The 23,938-nt window shown below is 44.3% G+C and overlaps 1 protein-coding gene across 1 annotated transcript in view; it reads left to right on the top strand.

Annotated features, from left to right (window-relative positions):
- Window positions 1–19,850, top strand: part of LOC128453063 (sodium/calcium exchanger 1) — a gene marked incomplete at its 5' end in the record, with an annotated part of 29,484 nt that extends 9,634 nt beyond the window's left edge. Inside the window, 5 exon segments of the mRNA XM_053435703.1 lie at window positions 2,282–2,381; window positions 8,765–8,950; window positions 9,251–9,340; window positions 13,038–13,141; window positions 13,263–19,850. Of these exon segments, the coding sequence (XP_053291678.1) occupies window positions 2,282–2,381; window positions 8,765–8,950; window positions 9,251–9,340; window positions 13,038–13,141; window positions 13,263–13,535 (753 nt within the window).
- Between the last annotated feature and the right edge of the window lie 4,088 nt (window positions 19,851–23,938).

The following is a 23,938-nucleotide window of genomic DNA, read 5'->3' as shown; positions in this document are numbered from 1 at the left end:
TGGATATTTAATTTCCCTAATGATCTCCATTTGAGTGGCTTCAAACTGTGTGTGTGTGTGTGTGTGTGTGTGTGTGTGTGTGTGTGTGTGTTGACGAGATCATTAGTGTGAACAGGAACTTATTAACGCTCCTGAAACACTGAATGAAGAACGACTCGACAAAAGGACGAATTCTCTCCCAAAACAAAATCAGCTCTCACTGATAATAAGCTTTAATTTGCATGTTACTGATGCAGAAATTAAAACAACACAACGACACAAAACCACCTCCTATCACACATTACACACTCGCAGGCTTTCTGATACATGATTGTGTAATTGTTGTGTGTCGTCTCCTCGCTTTTCCCCTCTCCCACGCAGTCTCTTAAGATCAGCGTGTACAGTAATTACCATCACTGCTACATTGTGTGTGTGTGTGTGTGTGTGTGTTTGTGTGTTAATGCATGTTCCTGGCTGCCACTCCACCTACACACTCACTGTAGACAGACAGTTAATAACACCCAGTAATAGCTCGCCACTTGACAGGACGCTGCACTTTGTCAAGTAGTTTTGTTCAATAAAGTTGGTGTGTGTGTGTGTGTGTATGTTTCTGTGTGTGTGTGTGTGTGTGTGTAGCGCTGTGAGAGTCTGATATAACAGATTGAGGGAGAAACAGAAAAGTATATTAAATTCATAAATGTGGCACTTTGAAGTTGAATCTTTTCCTTTCAAATTAAAATGAAAACACAAGTCAGTTCCTCTGAATGAAAGCAGACAGATGTGGAAACAGAAGAGAAGAGTGTGTGTGTGTGTGTGTGTGTGTGTGTGTGTGTGTGTCTGTTGGAGTCGAGTTGTAACGCCTCATTTTCATCTCACACGTTCACGTCTTCGCTCCAGTTCACGCGTCTCAGGGTCAATTCTCCTCAATCAGCGTCTTTCCACCGACTTAGAAAAGCTCTGCTTCTAAAATTCACCTCCCATTAGGTCTGAATACACCAGAGGGTTATAAGACAGACACACACAGACACACAGAGACACACACAGACACACACAGACACACACAGAAAGGAGTTATACGTCGATCACTGTCTCTGTCAGTGATGAAGTCAAAGAAACAGATTCTCCTCTGACTACGACACATGTATTAGACGTTGTGAGATTCTTAAGTTGTTATTTATCATTATGTATCTGTGTGTAAGAAGTGATGTTGACAGAACGAGCGTCTGTTCCCCACTCACACCTGATGTTTACGTCCTGATTGACCCACACTGTAAAAACAACACAATTTGAGCTTCACAAACAAAAAGGAGGATCATCTGCTGATGGAGCAGAGACGTGGGAGGGAGGTGTGTCCTCGGAGGAGATGTCACTCGAGTGAGAAAGATGGTTCCAGTGGAGGGAGAGAAGGAGATTTATCTTGGTGCATTGGATTATGGGTATTTATAGGGTCTGTGGCCCTCAGCCTGGGAACTATAGCACCACATACTGGTTGTACTGCAGAAACACGCCCACACCAGTCCATCTGAGTCTGAAGGGATGAACTCAGGGAGAAGAGGAGAGTTAACTAAACACTCCACGTTCAGGAGACAGTGTTTACACCCCCGAGCTCCACTCAACACAATTAGACCCAGTTCCCTCTGAAGTGGAGAGAAGACGAGGAGCAATCCCCCCCGCTTCACTAATTACACAGTGTGTGTGTGTGTGTGTGTGAATGTGAGTGTGTGTTCACGACTGAGTGTGTGTGTTATCTCAATCTTCATCGTTTCTTTTGAAGAAAACAACAAAGACTCTCAAATACTGGGAATGAAGGAGACAGGAAAGGAAACGAGGAATGAGGATTTGAGGTATCAGCGAGGGAGTTTAGGATGAAACCTCCAGAAGATGAATGGAACTGTCCTTCATTCATTCTGTAAAGTTATTTTATATTCACACACCTTATGATCAATTCTTTGCAGCCAAACATTCAAAACAGTTTGTGGAGATTGATAAGTTTCTGGATGGATTCTGGGAAATGCATATAAATGACTTTGATAGAATGGTTCAGTCATGAATTATAATGTAATTGAATATTTCAGTCAAATAGTTTCAGAGATGAGTTGGACCTGTGTGTGTGTGTGTGTGTGTGTGTGTGTGTGTGTGTGTGACTCTGAGTGGAACAAGATGCATTTCACCTACAATGTCATGTGAAGGGGGTTTTGTATTTGTCATTATTAAAGGTGACGTTATTAAACCATATTACATCTTGTTGTGAATAAACCGATGTCTCATATTTAACTGTTCTGATCCGTGTGTGTTTCGTCAGAACACCGTGGACAAGCTGATCAAGAAGACCAACCTGGCTCTGCTGGTGGGAACCAACAGCTGGAGAGACCAGTTCATAGAGGCCATCACTGTGAGCGCAGGTAAGGCCAGTGTGTGTCTGTGTGTGTGTGTCTGTGTGTGTGTGTTTACCCGAACGCATACTGGTTTGGTTTGATGCAGACCAATACTGACCAGATGTGATATTATATTGAAGGTGACTGTGTGTGTGTGTGTGTGGTTTGCTCAGCAACCACGTGACAAACAGGAGGTTTGGAAGAAGTGCTGATTATTAACTATTACAGAAAACTGTGTCTGGCTTATTTCTCACAGCTCATCAGAATATTAAGGACACTGTCATGAATCTCTCATGCAGGTGAAACGTTATAATCACCATTAAATCAGGACAAAAATGTTTGTTTGAATGGAAATAGAGAAGCAGATATTAATTATTAATTATTACCTGGACAAACAAAGTCTCCTCATTTGCTGCTGCTACCGTCTTTGAAACTGTATTTCTGTTAGAGCACTGTTTGTCTGTGGTCCGCTCAAACACTGCACCTTCATGTAACTTCATCCTGTGTGTGTCTGTGTGGGTGTGTGTACAGTGTGTGTGTCTGTTTGTGCTTCATCCTGTCAGCCAGCCTTTGTTGGCGAGCCGATGCCGTTAATGAAAAGGCCCGTCTCCACTCTCTTATCTGGGATTAGCTTGTCGAGGCTGACAGAGTGGTGTGTGTGTGTGTTTTTGTTTGTGTATGTGTGTGTGTGTGTGTGTGTGTGTGTGTGTGTGCGTGTGGTTAAAACGCAGAGTGTACAACTTCCACTGAAGAATAAGGTTTTATTGTAAGACACACTCTCAGTGATTGGAGGCTTACACATCCTGGTTGTTAGAAGAAGAAGGAGAGACGATGTTCCCCCCCCCCCACACACACACACACACACACACACACACACACACACACACACACACACTACTCCTTTAAGCTGCATTCACAAAGATAATGTTTATTAAATGAAAGACTCCACTATTCTCTCAACCTTGGTCCTTTCACTTTCTTTACTCTCTTTCACTCTGCCATTTATCGCACTAACTCGTTTTCTCCCACACAAACACACACACACACACACACACACACACACACACACACACACACACACACACACACACACACACACACACACACTCCCTCCATCTACCTCCCCCACTTAAAGGGAGGTCACAGACTAATTACATCTCCTGTGGATCACAAATGTGTTGAAACCATGATGGAGGCAAAGAGGAGGAGAATGACAGATCCAGGACGGATGGACGGATGGATGGATGGATGGATGGATGGATGGATGGATGGATGGATGGATGGATGGATGGATGGATGGATGGATGGATGGATGGACAGATGGATGGACGGATGGATGGATGGATGGATGGATGGATGGACGGATGGATGGATGGATGGATGGATGGATGGATGGATGGATGGATGGATGGACGGATGGATGGATGGATGGAGATAAAGACAATGGGTGAAAAAGAGGGACAAACAGCAGGAGAGGGGGAATGGAAAAGCAGAAAAAGAAATGAAACATTACACATGTGAAAAAACCATTTTAATCATTTTATTAAGAACAATTTGGCCAAATGGCTTCAACAGCTGGGACCTGGAAGGTGGGAGAAGAAAGAGAGGAAGAAAGAGGATGAGGAGCAAATCTCCTCTCCACAGATAAGACTGATAATCTCAGACATCTGTTCTCTGAGGTCTTTGGCGTTGTTGTGGACGCAGCATGTGGACTTGACACACACACACACACAGACACACACTTCTTTTGTTCAGACCAAGTGCACATGACGCCACACACACTCCTACACAATGAGCCCAAAAGGAGACATGCTGTCACTTCGCAGCTTAACCTCTCTGTGCTGGCTCCGGGGCCTGAACCAGTCCAGAGCCGGTGTCACTGGTACAGTCGTGGATTTAATACACTGTGATAAGCCAGCGCCAACTTATCTTAACTCTCTGTCCCTCTTCCTCTCCTCCCTCCTCTCCTCCCTCCCTCTGTCATCCTCCCTCTCTTATCTCCTCTCAAACGTATAAGATAAGAATCCAGATTTTAAATTCGAAGGAGCCTCAGATATTCCCTCGTCCTGACCGGAGACATTTAGAATCTCTCTTGTTGTGTCTCTCGTCCGTGTTCTGGTTCCTGAAGTGATCCAGATGTCAGTGTTTGGAAAAACCCTCCAGAGATGATTTCACCCTCACACATGTCCAAAGGTCTGTTGTTGTCTTATCGGTCCATCACTTCAATCAGTGGAAGATTGGACGCGTCCATGAGAGGACATTTAAGAGCTTCAGAGGCTCCTTGCCCACATCATAATACCAGTTTGGCACTGGTGCTGCTGTGACATTCATTTCAAAGTAAGAGACCTGCATTTAGTCTGCCACTGCAGCCCTCTGAAATGTCAGCGTGCGGTTGTGTTGCATATGCACACTGACCCATTTCCCTCTTGTGTGTCTTTTTGTGTTGGTTACGTGCCTGGTGTTGACTCGTCTCCAGCTATAACTCACAGAGAGGCAGGGAGGGATTGTGTGTTTGTCGATGTGTGGTCCTGCGCGTGTGTGTGACCTTCTCAAACACTGACGAGTTTACTGAGCAGATTGATGGAGTTGAATTCTGAATGTGTTTTATTCCTCAAGAGCATCACGTGTGTATCTTTCACTGAGTTTGACTTCGTGTGGTAGAAGAAGCTACGCACCTTAAAGGTTAACGCTGGAGGACGTGTTGTTATCATTGTACTTTATTTTGTATGAATAGAGAAACTACACAGAATGAGAAAACAGACCTGAGGTCAGATGGTGCAAACCTGCACATGATGACTTGGTAGTGACTATGGAGAATCCTCCACTATTACAATATTTTCATCTTTTGAGACAGAAACTGTGTCAGATTATTGATCTCATGGATCAAACTAACTAGTGCAGTGTCTTGTGCAAGGCGTCTGACGTCAGATGGTAGTGATGTGGAGGTCTCACAGCTCAGGCTGATGATTCTTCTAATGTGTCACAGATTCTCAGCGTGTCAGAGGATCATGACCAACCATTACCTAACACACATAGGTGACTGGGAATAGGAGACTGGGAATAGGTGACTGGGAAGGCGACGCCAGCGACCCTCCCAGTCACTGAGCTTATCGACGGGCTGATATCAGGTCTGATCCCAGGATTCAGGAGGAAGATGGTCGGCTGAGCAAAGCCCCTGAATAAGACACGGTAGACAGGCGTCAATTTCAATTTCTGTAAACCATAACGATCTCTCCCTGATCCTGAATCAGTTTGGAATCACACAACCTTATCTCAGGCTGATGATGAAATGTCGTGGTGTTTATTTAACACATAGAAATGGAATGAAAATAATACACAAGTGCACTCTGGGTAGATTTTTAATATATGTTTGTTTCAACTCTTTACAATAAAAAAGATTGTTTATTTGTGTGATTCTCGTGATGTGTCATTTTATTAGTTTAAAGCAATATCTGATATTTAAAGAACTTAGTGTAAGAGGACAGGCACAAACAATATGGAGAGAATAAAACTCAATGGAAAGGAAATCAAGAGAGAGAGAGAGAGAGAGAAAGAGAGAGAGAGAGATTGTTAGGATAGAGTGAGAGAAAATGTGAAGGAAAGAGAGAGAGATTGATGTTCAACCACTGCACACTCCACTGCCCTATAATTACTGAGACCACACAATGCTTCATCACCTGCTCCTCTGTGTGTGTGTGTGTGTGTGTGTGTGTGTGTGTGTGTGTGTGTGTGTGTGTGTGTGTGTGTGTGTGTGTGTGTGTGTGTGTGTGTGTGTGTGTGTGTGTGTGTGTGTGTGTGTGTGTGTGTGTGTGTGTTATTCATGGGGTTAGTAGTGCCGGTATGGACAGAACTGATGTCCCACACCGGGTCAGGTACCATGGAGGCGTGGATAAAGAGTATTGAGGACGGATTCAGCTCAGTGTGTGTGTGTGTGTGTGTGTGTGTGTGTGTGTGTGTGAGCCTGATCAGATTGTGGACTTGTTAGCAGGAGGGGGGGGGGGGGGAGGTTGATAAAAGACCAACCAGGCTCTGAAGATGTGACTCAGATTTATTTCTGAGGCTCATTCCTGTGACTCCGATGTGATTGTCTGTGTAAATAACTGCTGGAAGAAGCAGGGATGAGTGACAGGCTGCGTCCCTCCGCTGCGTGGGGGGGGTATTACCCACAGTGCACCGGGGGCGTCTGATGTTCCTGCCTCCGTTTGGGATTCAGAGTGTGTGCACATCAACAGTGGGTGTGTGTGTAGTGCACTAGAGTTCCCATAGGCTTGTATGCTCACTGTCCTGGTTACACTGTGGGTCAGGATATGTGTGTGTGTGTGTGTGTGTGTCTGTGTGTGTGTATGTGTGTGTGTGTGTGTGGGTCTGTGTGTGCTGCAGGGTTTTTATTTTGTAATATTTTGCATAGGAGCTTGTTTGACCTCATCGGTTTCATAACCCTGTGTGTGTGTTTGTGTGTCTGTGTGTGAGTCTTGATATGTGTGATGCAAGACTCCGCTCGTGCACGTGCACCTTGCTCGGCCGGCGGCCTGGAGAGAGAGAGCCTGACCTGAGAGCGCTCAGCGAGCAGATAACACACACTCACACTCCGGAGGGACAGGGAGGAGGTTCTGAGACGAGTGAGAGGAGACGTCTCTTCGTCTCTCAGTGGGAAACATGTTCGCAGCTGCAGATGAGAAACGTGCTTTTATTGTCTCTAGGGATTTTATTCTTTATTAATTACCCTTTGATTTGTGATATTATGTTTATGAGGCAGCGTTTGTTGATGTGTATTTAAATTGTTCTTTTATCTTATCTTTATCATTTTTGCGTGGAGACCAGCCACAGCTCATAAATACAAACTAGAATATTTCTCTCTCACACACACACACACACACACACACACACAGAATAAAGGGGTGACACTGACAATGGCCTTTAGAAAGTGACAGAAGGTTTTAGAGGGATGAGGAAGATTTAAAGGGAAGAAGCATGAAAGGTCTCGGAGAATATTCAGTTTCATAAAAGCCACATCAGCAAAATACGACGCAGGATGAAAAGGGAGAGAAGTAATAAATGACTTCTGGAGAATCACTTTATCAATGTGACGACTGAAGGACAATAAAGAGACCAGGAGGAGAGAGAGAGGGGGGGGGGGGGGAGAGAGAGAGAGAGAGAGAGAGGAGAGAGAGAGAGAGAGAGAGAGAGAGAGAGAGAGAGAGAGTCTCAGTTTGGTTCTTATTTAAGTTCCAGTTTCTACATTTTCAATTTCTTCACAGTAAACACGTTGAGGGTGAATTTACTTATAGGAAAGTTATCCAGTGAATAAAGATAAATGTGTTTACTGGTTTAATATAAAACCTAAAGATAAAGTAGGACACAAACTGGTCTTTGGACCCTCGTGGACCAGCTTCGAGTCGACTCATCGCTTGCCGTCCTAACGAGCTCCAGAATGTGCGTCTCCTCGTCTGGAGCCTCCTCAGTGGAGGAGCCTGGAGATCGTCAGATGGCTGCTGGGGGGGGGGGTCTCAGAGGCTGCTGGCGAAGACGAGGGATTCTATTAGAAACTTTGGAAAAACAACCGCAACTGGTTTGACAGGACAGAGAAGTTGCTCTTGGAGGAAACAAGCCGGAGCCAAACCCGTCCTGTTTGTCCTCTTCCTCTTCTTCACCTTCCTCCCGGAGCGTTGTGTATTTCTCAGCGGCCTAACGTTTAGAGGATGAATTCACAGAGTCACCTCAGGCCCCAGAAGGGGAAACATGGCCGCAGCTTCAGGGAGATAAACAGTCCTGCTGGTTGAAGGAGGTTCTTCAAACCAGGCCCAGTTCCCAGTGCAGATGCCTGTTGGGTCAGTGTGTGATTAGAATGCATCGCCTGTTCTCACAAGGTCAGACGCTGGGTGAAGTCAATAAGAGACCAGGGCTCTCACTGGTTTTCAGCCAGTCAGCGTGTTGCAGGTAATCTCCTTCACTCATTTAGAAACAGAGCAGAACCACAGCCGAGCACAGGAGCGCAGGGAATGCTAATGATGTGTGTGTGTGTGTGTGTGTGTGTGTGTGTGTCTGTATGTGTGTGTGTGTGTGTGTTGCACTTTCACTGAGTGAAAAAAGTCATTGGAAATTCATTATTCAACTATTCCCCCGTGTTCCGTAGACATACGAGAATCAACACACACACACACAAGCACATACACAACAAACCCATACAGGACGTTGTTGGCTGTTGTTCACGTCCTGAGGCTATGATTACACTTTGATACTGACATTACACACACACACACACACACACACACACACACACAACATCAGCTCTCACCATGAGCTCCTCTTTCCCAGCAGGGAGGGGCTGATCGGGTCAAATCGATGGCAGATTAACCAGCTGCTCGATCAGAACTCGACCTTTGACCTTTCCTTCCTCTTCTGACCTGCAGGTGAGGACGATGACGATGACGAGTGCGGCGAGGAGAAGCTGCCGTCCTGTTTCGACTACGTCATGCACTTCCTCACCGTGTTCTGGAAGGTTCTGTTCGCCTTCGTGCCGCCCACAGACTACTGGAACGGCTGGGCCTGCTTCGTGGTGTCCATATGCATGATCGGCCTGCTCACCGGCTTCATCGGTACGACCAGTTCACCAGTTCACCAGTTCACCAGTTCACCAGTTCACTTTGAAGACCATAGCAATCACATCTGTGTCGAGCACTTAGTAGATGTTGTAAAAACATAACCTCCTTGCTGGAGGACATTACAGAATTATTTAGATGTTGTAAAAACATTAGAAACTCCAGACGTGAGTTTGTAAAAGATGTTTTTCATTTGTCAAGTCTTCTATCGCTCACGCTCTCTCCTGCTCTCTCTCTCCTGCTCTCTCTCTCCTGCTCTCTCGCTCCTGCTCTCTCTCTCCTGCTCTCTCTCTCCAGGGGACCTCGCCTCCTCCTTCGGCTGCACCGTCGGCCTGAAGGACTCCGTCACGGCTGTGGTCTTTGTTGCATTGGGAACCTCTGTACCAGGTGAGTGTGTGAGCACAGACATTCATTGTTCATGGGATCTGATGATTCTGCTTTATATTAAATATCCAGCTGCGTTCTGCCAGATTCAATCGAAGACCTGTCTCTCTCCAAAAGGCCTTTATGAGCATGAGACACCCAGAGATGTTCACTCTACAGATGAATGTGCGTTACTCAATGATCCACTTCAGGGTTCACACTTTGACATTTTCAATTCTTTGCTTTGGTTTTTAGAAGCTTTATTCATCTCATTTCTTTTCTACAGTGTCTAAAGAGACTCACTGTTTATGAAATGCTCTTCAAAGTTAGTGTCCTTTTAAAAAACACTCAAATGAAATGAATCAGCCGTGGTTTATAATATATGATGTAGAAAGAAGAAAAGTTAAACTAAATGTAAACTTGTACTGAACATTGTGTGGCAGGGGCCAAGTTGCAGAAAAGAACTAAAGTGAAATGTTTTCAAAACTGACTTGATCATCAGATCTCTTGAATCGTGACAATATTCTAAATATGCTCTGGGTGTAATAATCCCTTAACTGTAGTTTAGTGGAGGTGAAGTCAAACGCTCCACAGCAGATGGAAGAAACAGAATCCTGTTTGCAGTGAGCCTCCTCTGGTCAGATTCAGACATTATACAGAACCAGTGGTTTCCAGTCTGTGTATTTGTATGTGTGGGATTGTGTTAGAGGAAGCAGCTCTGCAGACAGCAGCATGAATCATCCTCTGAACGTGGAGCAGGAACAACGACTGCAACAGCTGCTTAAATGGGTTTTAACCTTGGCCCCAGTCTCCTGACTAACACACACACACACACACACACACACACACACACACACACATACATAGGTGTCCCACACATGCTTATAATCACACACACAAACCTATACTGTGGCCACCGGGTGTTATTACCATAGGGCTGTTTGTCATGTCAGACTCCAGCGGAACACAGAAAGATGCCCACACACACACACACACAGACTCACAACCACAATGTGTGTAGCTGCCGGATGGAAACAAAGTGCTTCGGCCTTTCAGAGGCTCTCAGCCTTATTAACACAACCTCCCGCAGCCCACACACTCACACAAAGAATCCCACCTCCAGTTCTGTGTGTATTACAGTTAATAAAACCCATCCTGTGGTTCCATGATGATTAACCTCGTCTATCACAGTTACCCTGGTGAACGCACACACATGCACACGCGCGAGGGAAGAGGAGGAACACAACCCGGGTAGAGCTCGGTAGAAACTTCAGCTTCCAGGCAGAAGATCTGAGCTGCATCACTTCAAGTGTATTTAAAGAGTGACGAGGGAAAATCCATAAATACATTTAGACTCTTCAACCACCCAGGATCTGGAAGAACTGAAATGCACGAGTCAGATTCACGGATAAAAGTCCCAAACTATTCGTCTTTATTCAGAAACAAACAGAAGCTGTCGGTGCCGAGCGACAGGTGAAGTGTGGGCGAGGGGCCGTGCACTGTGGGCGAGGGGCCGTGCACTACAGACAGACACACAATCCACACAACACAGGCAGAGACAGGAACACAGCAAAGTGCATCAGGAGGTCTCAGGACAACAGGAACGTTTCCAGATCAGCAGGACAAGACGTTCAGGGATCAAAGTTTTATCAAAGACTGATGTCAGATCAAGACATCGTGGGTGGATTGATCAATAATCTAAATAACCACTCAACTCAATCATTATCAGAATATCCATTAACTATCAGATATGTTTTTATTAAACCTTCCTCAGATTCTGGTGACTGTAGTTTCTAACATAAATCTCTATCAATATCATTTGTGACTGTATCGTAGCATCTGCTGAATATTTGCCCTCTGACCAACATGTTGTTGTCACAAGAGCTAAAGGCCAAAACCGAAGATCCTCACATGTAGAAGGTCCGATTTCTATCAGTGGTGCACAGCAGGTCAAGCAACAGACAACAGAGGATGGAGAGAGTAGGAGAGAGAGAAGGAGAGAGAGAGAGAGAGAGAGAAGGAGAGAGAGAGAGAGAGAGAGAGAGAGAGAGAGAGAGAGAGAGAGAGAGAGAGAATGATTGACAGTGAAGCAGAAGAAAAGGGCAGTGAACTCTCGAGGGAGGCTGACATTCACATAAGGAGCTGCAGAGTGGAACCTGTTCCACACTTACACACACACACATGCACCAACCCACTCAATCAGACACACAAGCTCTCAAAGACTAATTGATGCACACACAAACACACACAGATACATATACACAAGTAGACACACAAACACACACCCAGTTCAGCCCAGCAGGCTGCTCCTCGGAGCTTTAAGGTGTTTTGGGAGATTTATCTTTTGGGGACTTGTTGGCACTTTGCCTCGTCCGTCCTCTCTGTCCTCCTCTCGTCCTCTTGTCCACGTCCAGATCGGCCTCCACTTCAACAAAGCTCCTCCACCTCCCGTCCTCCTCCACCTCCCGTCCTCCTCCACCTCCCGTCCTCCTCCACCTCCCGTCCTCCTCCACTCCAGGTTTTATCCTCCTTTAGCTGCGTCTGACAGCTAAAGGCAAGAGGACAGAAATCACTAATGGCGAGTGGACGGCCCGGACGTGAGCGAGGGAGAAGAGGACTAACTGTCCATTGTGCTCTCAGCTCACAGCCCATTGTTGGGCCTTGGCTCGGAGTCCAAAGCTCCTTTCAGCTCGGTCAGGAGGAGCCTCCCTTTGGAGCGGCTCAGCTTGGCAGACATGAAGCCGAGGGACATTTGGGGCCTGAAGTAGCACAATGCTGATTAGTCGTCAGGCCAAGATTTGTTTGCCCCTGCAGACCGAGGCTCATCCTCGTGAAGTAACTGATCTCGGACCAGCTCTGTCCCGTGCTGGCTGCCAGCGACGGAACTCTGAAACAGGATTAAAGATCCTGGGTTCTAATTTAAGGTTTTCAATCTAAATGTGGAAAACAGGATTTGCACAGTGTTGTGTATTAATAGTTCTAAGTGTTCTGTATTTATGAAGCGGGTCCTTCAGTCCCACTGTGGTTCCTCGTCACTGTAGATGTCAGCGTGCCGAGTTCTGGAGGTCAACAAGAGGGAATCTGTTTCAACTCTCACTCAGTTACACTGCACTGGTTTAATGAGAGTAATGTTAGAATAGTTTGGACTGATGGTGGCAGAGGCAGAAAGGCCAAGTTGTCCCCAGAGTCCAGATGTCTTGTTCCTCTTGTCATCAACTAAGTGGTCAGGACAGGTTCTTAATAAGAGTCTGGACTAATGTTGGTTCAGGAGAAAGGTCATTTTCTATTAGAGGATATTTTTCTGACACCTTTATTGAGTATAATAATGAAAATGAGCAGAGAGAATTAGAGAGGGTATGCACCACAGTGCTCGGAATTGAACCTGTGGATTAGAGACATTATTTTCCTGAGCAAATTTCATGCCAACATGTTTATTACTGCTAAAGTTATGTAATGTAAAAGTTAGAGGCATCGTGTTCGGATAAAACGTTGAGATGATATTTGGGTTCTGGTCGACCTCTGAGGTCGGGTGGGGACACAAAGAGGTGGAGCTCAGTTTGTTTCTTTGAGCCACAGTCTGCTGTAAAACATCCTTTAACACTTCAACCTTTAAAAGTCACTTAACAAAGACAGTGATGCTGCTGGTGATGTTTCTATGAGCTTTTGATCTGTGGAGTTTCATGTGTTGACTGACTGGTCTGATCTCCCTCTCTTCACTCAGATACCTTTGCCAGTAAGGTGGCTGCCATCCAGGACCAGTATGCAGACGCCTCCATCGGCAATGTGACGGGTTCGAATGCTGTCAACGTGTTCCTGGGCATCGGGGTGAGTAGCCCGCTCGTCCACAGATCCACTGACCGGTGTAAACACAGTGTTGATTGTCTTCCATGGACGTCATAAGTGTAAAAATATGTTGGTGCATGAATTCTGTGATGATGCTCCACAGGTGGCGTGGTCCATCGCAGCCATCTACCACCAAAGCAATGGGAACGAGTTCCGGGTGGACCCCGGCACGCTGGCCTTCTCCGTCACCCTCTTCACCATCTTTGCCTTTGTCGCCGTCGGCACCCTGATGTACCGACGGAGGCCGGAGATCGGTGGCGAGCTGGGCGGGCCCCGGACAGCGAAGGTCCTGACCACCATGCTGTTCTTCAGCCTGTGGCTCCTCTACATCCTCTTCTCCTCGCTGGAGGCCTACTGTCACATCACGGGCTTCTAAGACGACAAGGAGACGACAGAGGGAAGGAGAACATGGAAGGAGAAGCCAAGGGGAGGTGGGTGAAGAGATGGATTTGCAAATCAAGACTGTCTCATAGATCTATCACTCCCCCCCCTTTACGCAATAGATTGAATGAGGGATGAATGGATGTACAGATGAAGGAATGGAGGACGCATTAAAGCATCTTAAAGCAGAATCTAAAGGAGTAAGGAGACGTTGAAGGATGACAGCAGACAGGAGAACCTTGGGATCAAGAGAAATGGCTCAGAAGATGGAAAAATTGTTGGAAAATGAATAAACTAAGGAATACATGTTTTGTCTCAACCTATAAATCCAAACCAATCAAGCTGTCTTGAACCCGCCCCCGCTCGAGAGAGAAACACACAGCTGGTTCAACGCACTGAAATCAAAGTCTTAATAAAACGAGGAGCGAGAAGAATTACCGACGTAGTGACGCACCATCGCAGCTGCGAGGAGGCGTGGCTTCAACATTCATCCTCTGTCACATCCCGCTGCAGCGAGATGAGCCTGCATCAGTGTGCACATGCATGACCAGACCCAACTGAACACACAATCAGAAGAGGACGGACATATTGCCATAACTGTTTAATGACAACAAACTGTGAGCGTGCTGCTGTGTGACTGTGTGTGTCTGTGCTCGTGTGTCGTGGGAGAAGATGCTGAAGTACTGTGATGAAAAAATAACTCCTCGTTTCGCCGTCTCAGCATGAGACGAGCTTCTCGTGCTCGAGGACCTTTTTGACTCTAGCTGAAGAAACGCTGAGTAATGCTTTGTGGGGGGGGGGGGGGGGGGGACATCACTGAAGTTAGAAATGTAAATAAGAGCTGGACGCAGCTCCTCTACTTTCCATCTGAATGTCCTGGTTCCGCCCTGCGCTCCTGAATGGGCTCTTTTCTGTTGCTTTGTACTGTAGATGTGATTTAAGGTCTAATTTTAATCGAGGAGGGGTTAGTGTGCTTTTACCTTTAATAAGGCCGCGTCTGAGAAGACACAAAATGGCCGCTCTACCGTTTAAAACTGTTAGAGAAGCTATTATCATTGCATAAATATCTAGGTTAATATTACGTGTGTTGTTTTTTTATGTTTTTTTAAACTGTGGAATTCCGTTACCTGGTTTTCCACCAAGGAGATCGCCACCATCATCGTCATCCATCATAACATTGCAATAGACTTCTTAACGTTAAGTCCCGCCCTCAGTGAAACATCGTACTTGTCGTAGCCGCCTCTCGTCATCGTTTCTCTCACGTTGATGCTGATTTTCTATTGGTTCACTCGACAGCGTCGGTCATTATCCCAGTGTGTCTTAACCACCTCCCGCTGGCTGGTCAGTGGACCAATCAAAATCCTCAAGGGCTTTGTAAGAAACAACCACTGATTCCTTTTCCTGATTCCTGATTCATGATTCTTCGTACAGATCGACCCTCACTGGGCTACGTAACAGGGACTCGTATTCCCCCGACCGTATACATCACTCACTTCGTTGGGAGAAGTTTGCTTCGGTTTGGCTTTAAGAGAAAAATCTACAAAAAACAAGACGATAAAATAAGTAACACAGCTTCATTTAGTGCAGACATTATCCAGAGTTACACAGATCTCAGAGCAGCAGACAGAGCTTCTGGTGGGAGAGTTTCCCAGTTGATTACAAAGTCTGCTTATAAATCGCAATAAGCCTTATTCCAAATTACCACGACCTTTATATACAGGCCTTGGAAACCAACGGAGTATTGGCTTTGGGTGTGGAGGTAGTTTTACTAACCGCTAAGGGACAAATACCTTCTTCTTACAGTAGCCCACAGCAACATAGGGTACATCTAGTCTTTATTTATCTCTTTTTATAAACTCAGAGGTTCGACAACCACTCGTACACTGAAATCCTGGTACAATCATTTCAATTGGCTGCTTGTTGGAGAGTACCCGCCCTCTGTGACCTGTCTTACGAAGTGAGTTCACCCACTGTACGTCGGGCTCTCCTGATGTCTGACTCTTTATCCAGCTTCAGCAAGATCGTATGAAAGTGTCTTGACTTGTTCTGCTGTAGTTTAACGGCTCATTTATGCACAACATCACATTCAGAAGTAAATAGAGCGGCTATCCGTCCTATCCCTTCATTTAACACACATCTTCTGGATACAGACCAAACAGCAGTACTACAGGAAACCATGGGGGGGCAGTGTAGTCCATAGTTCCAGCGAGACGTGAGGGAGATACTTCTTCAGTTGTTCAGAAGGTTCCTGGTGATGAGAACATCTAGATTCTGCACTAGGCCCTCGAGTGTGGGCATCGACGGAACCTTGTTTAAAACAGACGCTTATCTCTTCTTACGTAAAAGTAGCATAAATGAGCCGTGATGCTAATTAGTTGTGTAGCCGTGGTTATCTACACTGCAGAAAGTTAACTAAAGTGTAACTCACTTTATAAGACAGACCCACACAGATTCTGAAATGAGTTCCACGTAGTGTAAGTTATTAATTTGAGGTTTTAACAACTAGCTCTGTTTGGGTGTTACAAACAGTTTGTGCATGAGGAGACAGGGTTCTTCTCCCTGATGTCTTGAAAGTCAACTTGAAAATACTCAGAGTTCTGTTTTAATACTAAAGATACCAAACAATGATCTCGAGCAACAGCCGGGTGTCTTTGAAAACCAATAAGTCCAACACTGGACGAGCTAGTAAACATGAATCAATACTGGAACACTGGCAACACCAGAATATTTAACTTTCCAAATCAACCACATTTTAGTCCAAACTTCACTAACTGTCATTATCACAGGCTCTGAGTCACTGGCAGAGAAATACAAACAATATTTCCACGTGCAGAACTTCAATCTTCAAGCCCACAGCGACTATCAGAGAGTTTACGCTTCAGACTGTTAACTGCTTTCCTCGTTCAGCCAAAATACCTAAATCTCAATGTTCTCTCACCTTACTGTATATGTAGGCATTCGAAAAGTCCATAGTTTAAATGGCACTACACTGTATGCATCTGAATTGGCCAGAATTTTCCTGCTGATGTTGTGTTTTTTTACTTGATGTATTATATGATAAGTAGTGTTTTAAAGGTCAATCTGTAGAGTCGGTGGTCTGGGCTCGATTCCCCAGACAGCTTCAGCCCCGGTGAGCGAGCCGAGCTGAGCAGAGTCCTGGACTGGAGCAGTTCGGTAACTCCCGACTAAGAGGAAGATAACGTTAAATTCTGACAACAAATTGTGCACTTGGGACTCGAGAACCACTCCAGGACGACCGAATAAAAATTGTCAGTGTCCCTGCAAAACATAAAATAAATTTGAAACATGGCCGATCTAAAAAATTCTAACGATAAATTTCTAAATGCTGCAAATGTCGAGCGTTTGTGGAGGAACTCTAGAACAAATTACCCTTTGGCAGTCGAACATTAAGAATAAGCGAGACGTCCGATTTGCTTGTATTTGCCAAACACTGCACAACGTGTGTCTCTCCGTTAGAGTAGCTGTTCCCATGTGAAGGCCTTGGAGTGGCAGTTTACCCCTGTTTTGCCAAAGGGAAATCTTTCTATCACAATCTTAATATTTGCAGTCCGACCTGTGAAGGGTTTTATAACCAGTGGAACTTTCTTAAAACACCAAATATTATTCATACTTCATATCCACTCTGAAAAGAGACAAACAGACGCCTTGCTATAGTTTAAGCACTAACTAGAAAATCTTTCTATTTAAATTTGTATGCATTTGTCTCTTCACTGGCATGGGGCTGAAGGTTTATACACTGTAAAAAGTTAATGCTAGCTTGCGCAAAAAAAAAAGAAGAAATAATGTTGTAGAAGCAGATTGCATCATTAGTAACTCTAACAGGGTAAATATTATCTTAAATATGAATAAATCATGTTGGATTTACTTAAAATTGCCTGCTGCCTAATTCGTCAGAGTGAACTTGTGGAGGAAGTAAAAAGCTTCGCAGTTACGTAGTTGTTAGCATTAAGCTAGTTTGCTGCATACGTTTTCAAGAAGCTAACTTTTCTTTTCCATTTATGGGAGTTAGCTCTTTCGCTACGCCAGCTTGGTTGCTCCACCTCTCTCTACCTTGACTTGAAGGCTAGTCTTACGCGATGCTAATGACAGGTTAGCCGTTCAAAGTGTTCGTACCAAGTTGGGAAGTTTGTCACAATTGCTACGTTTGTTTTTCTAACTCTTCAAGGAAAGGAATTGCAAATGCACTTCGATTTAGCTTCCTACCTTGGTTTGGACGGGTCAAAGGTCAGACAGGCCATCGCTGTACATACGTTTTTACACTAAGACCAAGCAAGTGTTTGACGAAGTGGGCGGGGTTTCAAATGAAGGAAAAGCATTGCACTGGTTCTTTTCGCTTGCGTGAAACGGCTGCTACGTCGTTTCCTTAACAAAAGTTGCTTCTGATGCTAACAGCAACAGAGATATTGTTGTTTTTTTGGACTCACAATAATAATGTTGTACCTGATGTAAGAAAAAAAAATACAATGGTGTTGAATCAGTTGTGTACCATTAGCGACGTTCTGATGTAAAGATTGATGATTGGTTCGTTGCTTCGTTCGCTTCTCGACCGACCGACTCGTCTGTGTGACAGACGGAGGAGCGACAGACAGAAGGACTGACAGAAGGACTGACAGAAGGACTGACAGAAGGACTGACAGAAGGACTGACAGAAGGACTGACAGAAGGACTGACGCCGGTGCAACTAACGTACTGTCGGGAAAAGAAAAAGAGAAAACTTTACCGGAGCTCTTCTCTCCCCTTAAAGTGAAGAGGAGGATGATAAAGAGAGGAAGAAGGAAGAAGATAAAAATTAAAGACAAAAAAAAAATGAAGTTACAGCCATACATTGATTTCTGGGTCAGCGAGACAGAAATGGACTCCTCCTGCCCAGCATGTGTATTGTTATGGTGTCTCTCTGTCCCTGTGTCTCTAACCCGTCTTTCTCTGCCGCCACATTAACCAATCGGGCGGCAAATCCTTTTTGTTCCGTCTTTCTCCTCCCAGATGCCCCTCCCCCTTTTCCTCCCTCCTTCTGCCATGTTTTCCATATTTTGGAATGTCGATGTGCTACTTGTTGATACTGTGCATGAATGATAACATGTCTGTATATAGTTATAGAGAATCGTATCCCATTCCCCCTGGAGTTGACAAAAAAAATGGTTTGAATGTTGTACAGATTCAGGCTTTTATTCTGTTCTCTGTTCTTTTATGTAAGTAGAGCTTAACGACCGTGTGTTTTTAATTTAAACGAAGACAATGACGTCTTCTCGTGTCGAGTAACTTGCACATGACTAATTAATTATGGTTATTTTTGGTAAAAAGGCAATATCTGCTGTTATTGATTGAGAGATGAGATCTTTGAGGAGTTATATATCTTAAATAAATATTCTATAGGGGAGTTGCATGGGTTGTTTGTACAAAAAAAATAATAATAGACACTGCTTGCTACTTCAAATACCGTGGCTGTATTCTCAGAGAGGGCGAGGAATACTGTATGTACATCTAAAGGTTATTTTGTCATTTAAGAGATAATAATGATGATGATGAATATTGTGTATATACTGTACAGTGTTTAATTGAGGTGGACTCCATGGCCATCTGACCGTAGAGAGTTGATTCTACATATTTATTTAAAGGAAACTAAAACACTCACTACACTCAAGAATGACATATATTGCCTTTTTTTTTTAGAAGTTGTTTGCTTGTTTCTCCCCCTCCTTTCAATCTGTTCATTTATCCGTCTCCTTTCTTCCCTCCATCACTGTCCGACAGCTTCACACCTTCTTGTCGTTTATCCCTCTTTTGTTTTTCCATCTTCATCCCTCCATACTGACTCAAAGTATATCTGCTCCAGCGTTTGTCTGCACTCGAGGCCCGTGTGTTCGATTCCGAACGTCCGTCATATTTCCAAACCAAATCCCCTCTTTCTTCTGAATCCTCTCTTCCACCTCCATCCCTCCTTCCCTCCATCCATCTCTCCCGTCTTTCTTTCCTCTCTCTCTCTTCTTCTCTCCGCTCTCACAGGGTGAAGTCGGGAGTTTCATGTTTGTCGATATGATTTTGTGTGTTTTCTTTTTGAATGGAACAATAACCACAAATTAAAATGTTGGGAATAATGAAGACTTTTTTTTTTTTTTGCCACTGTTGATTTTCTTTTTGTTTGTTGTGTTTTTTAATTGATTTGTGTTGATCAACATCTGACAGGAGGAACGTTGTGTGTGTGTTGCCACTAACTGTGACTGCTCTCCATGGTACATGGTACTTCTGATGAAACCAATAAAATAAAGTTTGGGATACCGTGTTTCAGAGACCTTGTGAGTCCACTGCCTTTCTACAGAGTGTGTGTGTCTGTGTGTGTGTGTATGATTGAATCTATAATGGAAAGCTTTAATGTAAAAGCTCAATTATTATGCAAATTTACAAGTTAAATCTTCATTTAGATGGGAACGGCCTCGAGCTCTCGTCTCATCCTCGTACAAACAAACAATTCATTGACTTCCATACGTTCAGGCTGATGGTGACAAAGACGTTTGTCTGAACGACATCTCATTTATTGTCGTCTTGTTCTGTCATCGTGTCGGAGACGCACCGAGTGAAGGCTGCATAGCTGCTGATTAATTGTCTATGAAAACATTAATATGTGCATTGCGGTTTTAACGGCTGCTTTCCCTCTTTAACTTATACAATCAAGCCGTCTTTGTCTAAGAACATTGGCTGGAGATGAATTATTTCATTTGTATTCATATAAAAGCTCATTTTAACCAGTCAAAGAGAAGAACATTAGAGAAAATATAATGTTTGACGAATGTTCTAATTAAATCTGCTATCTGCGTCGTGGCAGATTGAAGTCGTGGTAATGAAGATCTCAGATCTCAGATCTGCTGCTGCTGAGGTTCTGAGCGACTCGTCATGTTTTCAGTTTGATGAAGGTCATGTTCCTCTGCACCTCATGAGCACAATGTCACTGAAGGCTTTCCAAACAACACGTAGAGGATGAGTAAAGTTCCACAGCAGGTCAGAAGAAAGCTGTCACCTTCACGTCACAGCTGACTGACAGATGAGCGTCTCCTCCTCCTCCCATGATGCACTGGGACGGGTCGTGGTCGTTCTCTGTGTGCGGACTGATGGATTCTTCTGTTCCAGCTGGACCCTCTTCCTGTTCACAGGCAGGACTTTCTTCTTTAATTATGAACAGGTTTTGTATTCGTTCATTTGAAAAGAAGAAACTGTGATGAGTTGTTCTTTGGTTCTTTTATTTGCTGCAGCGTGTTTCATGCTGGTTGTTGACGCTCTCGTCTTCAGGTGCTCGACTCTTTTCATTACCGGCCTTCTGCCGTCTCTGTCTGAAATCCCATTATTCTGTCTCTTCTGGTTTCCAGACAGCTTGGTGTGTGGAGGGCCTCCGCTCGCAGCCGAGCATGCTGGGAAATTAGTGTGGATTTACGACTGTGTATGTGCATGGCTGCTCCTGACTGCTGAGTAAAGCTCCGACTGTCAGAGAGTCTGCGCCGACTGTCAAACTACACACAACCAGTTAGTGTTACACAACAGGAGCAGCCTGCCCACTGCTCTTTGTGTCAGCCGCCTGTCAGTGACGCTCTTTACAGTCAACACAAGTTCAGTGTAAACTTAAGAAACTTTTAAACTTGGCTTGCTCTTGTCTATATTCAATGAGTCATACAACCATACTTTAATGAGATGTCTCACTTGAAGACGGCAGTGGGAAGACATGTCTCTGCTCTTCAAACATTCATCACAAATCAGTTTTTCTTTGAAAGCAAAATGCGTAGAGTCCTAAAGGTTTTTCTTTTTCCCGATGAGCTCCCAGTACGAGTGCAGCTAGCGTGGGCGTGGCCTCTGGTTCCTGCTCCTCCCACCAGTCGCTCCACTCACCTGTTCCCATTCAACAACCCACTGCTCACCTGATGCCGAACTGGAGCCGTCACCAGTCGCCTCTTTGCCAGAACCTCGTCTCATATGAAATCTAAGAAACTAATGAACAACAGGTATTGTGTTCTCCACATCTGACACCTCCTCTGTGTGGGTGGATTCTCCCTTTGTCTTCATCTGTGTCTGTTTGTGTATTTGTCTTTATTCTGCACAACATGAATGACTCTACTCTCATTTCCTCTGGGCTCTTAGTGGGAAGGTTTCCCAAGTCTGCAACAAGGAACATTAGAGCGACTCTTTGTTGAATATGTCAAACTAACATTGTTTACTTCATCTCTGTTGTTATTGTTCATGCTTGAGTTCTGTCTCGGAGTCACACAGTTTTCCATCTTGTCTGGGAAGTGGTAGAGGATCTGGTATGGAAAGTTTTAATGTTCTAGATGGAAGAAAACCAGTCACACCAGGTTACTCTATTTTTATGATTGAGGATGCACAACTCGATATAGACTATGATTTAATCTGGAGAGGTTCAGAGGCTGTTTATTAATATCTGCATGATCTCATATCTGCATGATAAAAGATTCAGTGTCGATGGATGTTTATGTTTCTTAATCAGCCTTGTTAATGTGTGGTGTGCCTCAGGGCTCTTTTCTTGGTCCCTTCATGATCTGTGCAAACAAGAGAATATAATTTACTATTTGAAATCTATCAATTGTTATTGTAATGCTGATAATAAACACGTCTATCTCATCATTGTATATACATGATTATATTAACTAGATGCAACACAAAGCTTCTTGATAAAATAATGTCTCTGATATTCTGCTTCCTCTCTCCAGACCTGCTGCCCCACATCCAGCAGATCAATGACCTTTAAATGGTAGAAAGGTCGAGCATGTTGCAGAGAGAGAGGAGGAGGAGGAGGAGGAGGAAGTAGAGGAGGGAGAGGAGGAGGAGGAGGAGGAGGGAGAGGAGGAGGAGGAGGGAGATGAGGAGGAGGAGGAGGAGAAGGAGGAGGAGGAGGAGGAGGAGGAGGTCTGGGTGTCTGGCCAGAGGTTAGTTTCTAGTCATGAGACTTTTTCCTCCTGACACCAAAGGTTCACGTTGAGTAAACACACAACGTTCAGGCACAAACGCACAATCAGACACAAGGGAAGTGATTTTGTTATTTTACTTCTGAAAATTACAAACTGCAGGTTGTAAGTAGTGGGATTGAGTTTGTATATTATGTTGTGCATTTGTTGTGTGTTGTGTGGTGTGTGTGTGGTGTGTGGTGTGTGTTGCGTTGGAGCAGGTTTTTGACAACTATGGAACAGATTGAAATTAAATGTCAGGAAAATACCAGAGCATGAACTCCCCCCTACACCGTGTGTGTACTTCTACTTCTATATTTGTGAAGACCAGTTTGAGGACATATTTTGAAAGTGAGGATATTTTGTCCTCACGTGTAGAGTGTGTAGAGTCAGTGTGTGTAGAGTCAGTGTGTGTAGAGTCAGTGTGTGTAAAGTCAGTGTGTGTAGAGTCAGTGTGTGTAGAGACATTGTGTGTGTAGACTCAGTGTGTGTAGAGTCAGTGTGTGTAGAGACATTGTGTGTGTAGACTCAGTGTGTGTAGACTCAGTGTGTGTAGACTCAGTGTGTGTTTCACAAAAACAAGCAGCAGAATTGGTTTTGTAATCTACTTAAACAATACAGGTTTGTATGAATTACTTTTTTAGTTTCAGTGGATTGATATGTTGCAACATCCTTAAATTATTTTATATTAAACAATTATGACTTGAATAACTGATGTTATGTGCATGTGCATCATAATAAACTACAGACTCTTCCTGAAGAATTTTACCTGACGTGTAGCCTAATGTAGCTGAAAGAGACAAAATAATCCAGATTATATTTTATATTTGAAGTCTTCAGTGTCCTCCACTGCTGAAGCTGCACACGTCCATATTGTCTCATTAATAATGTGAAGCTGGACGCCACAGTTTGAACATTCAAACTTTGATCTGAAAATATTTAAGTTTTCAGTTTGCTCCATTGTTCCCGAGTTGGAAAGAAGGTTTAATGATGAATTAAAGGAGATTCCTCTAGAGGAGGTCAGTGAAAGGATGAAGAACGGGTTCATGGATCTTGATTGATTAAAACACGACATCTTCAGGGAACTGATATTTACGTGTGTTTGTAATTTGGTGCCATCGAGATATGAATCTAGATCTAGTGAAATGAAAAGTGGTTTCATAAGGAGGAGGCTCAGTGTCGTTCTTCTTCTCTTCAGACAGCTGCTGTGAACAGACCTGATTCAGCTGATTGATACGATAACTCAAAATTTAAAGTCTTTCCTCTCATCATTCTCTCCCTCCGCTGGTCTGTCACCTCCTCCCCCCTTCTTTCATCCCTTGTTCTTTCCTCTCTCCTCCTTTATTTCTCTCTCCCCTCACCTCCTTGTCTCTCTTTCACTCCCTCTCTGTTTCTTGTCTCCCTGAAATTTCCCTCCGTGGAAGTTGTTGACCGA

This window comes from Pleuronectes platessa, chromosome 12, assembly GCF_947347685.1.
Source record: "Pleuronectes platessa chromosome 12, fPlePla1.1, whole genome shotgun sequence".
Lineage (NCBI taxonomy): Eukaryota > Metazoa > Chordata > Actinopteri > Pleuronectiformes > Pleuronectidae > Pleuronectes > Pleuronectes platessa.
The sequence above is the reverse complement of the archived record's forward strand: the minus strand, read 5'-3'. Positions and strand labels throughout refer to the sequence as shown.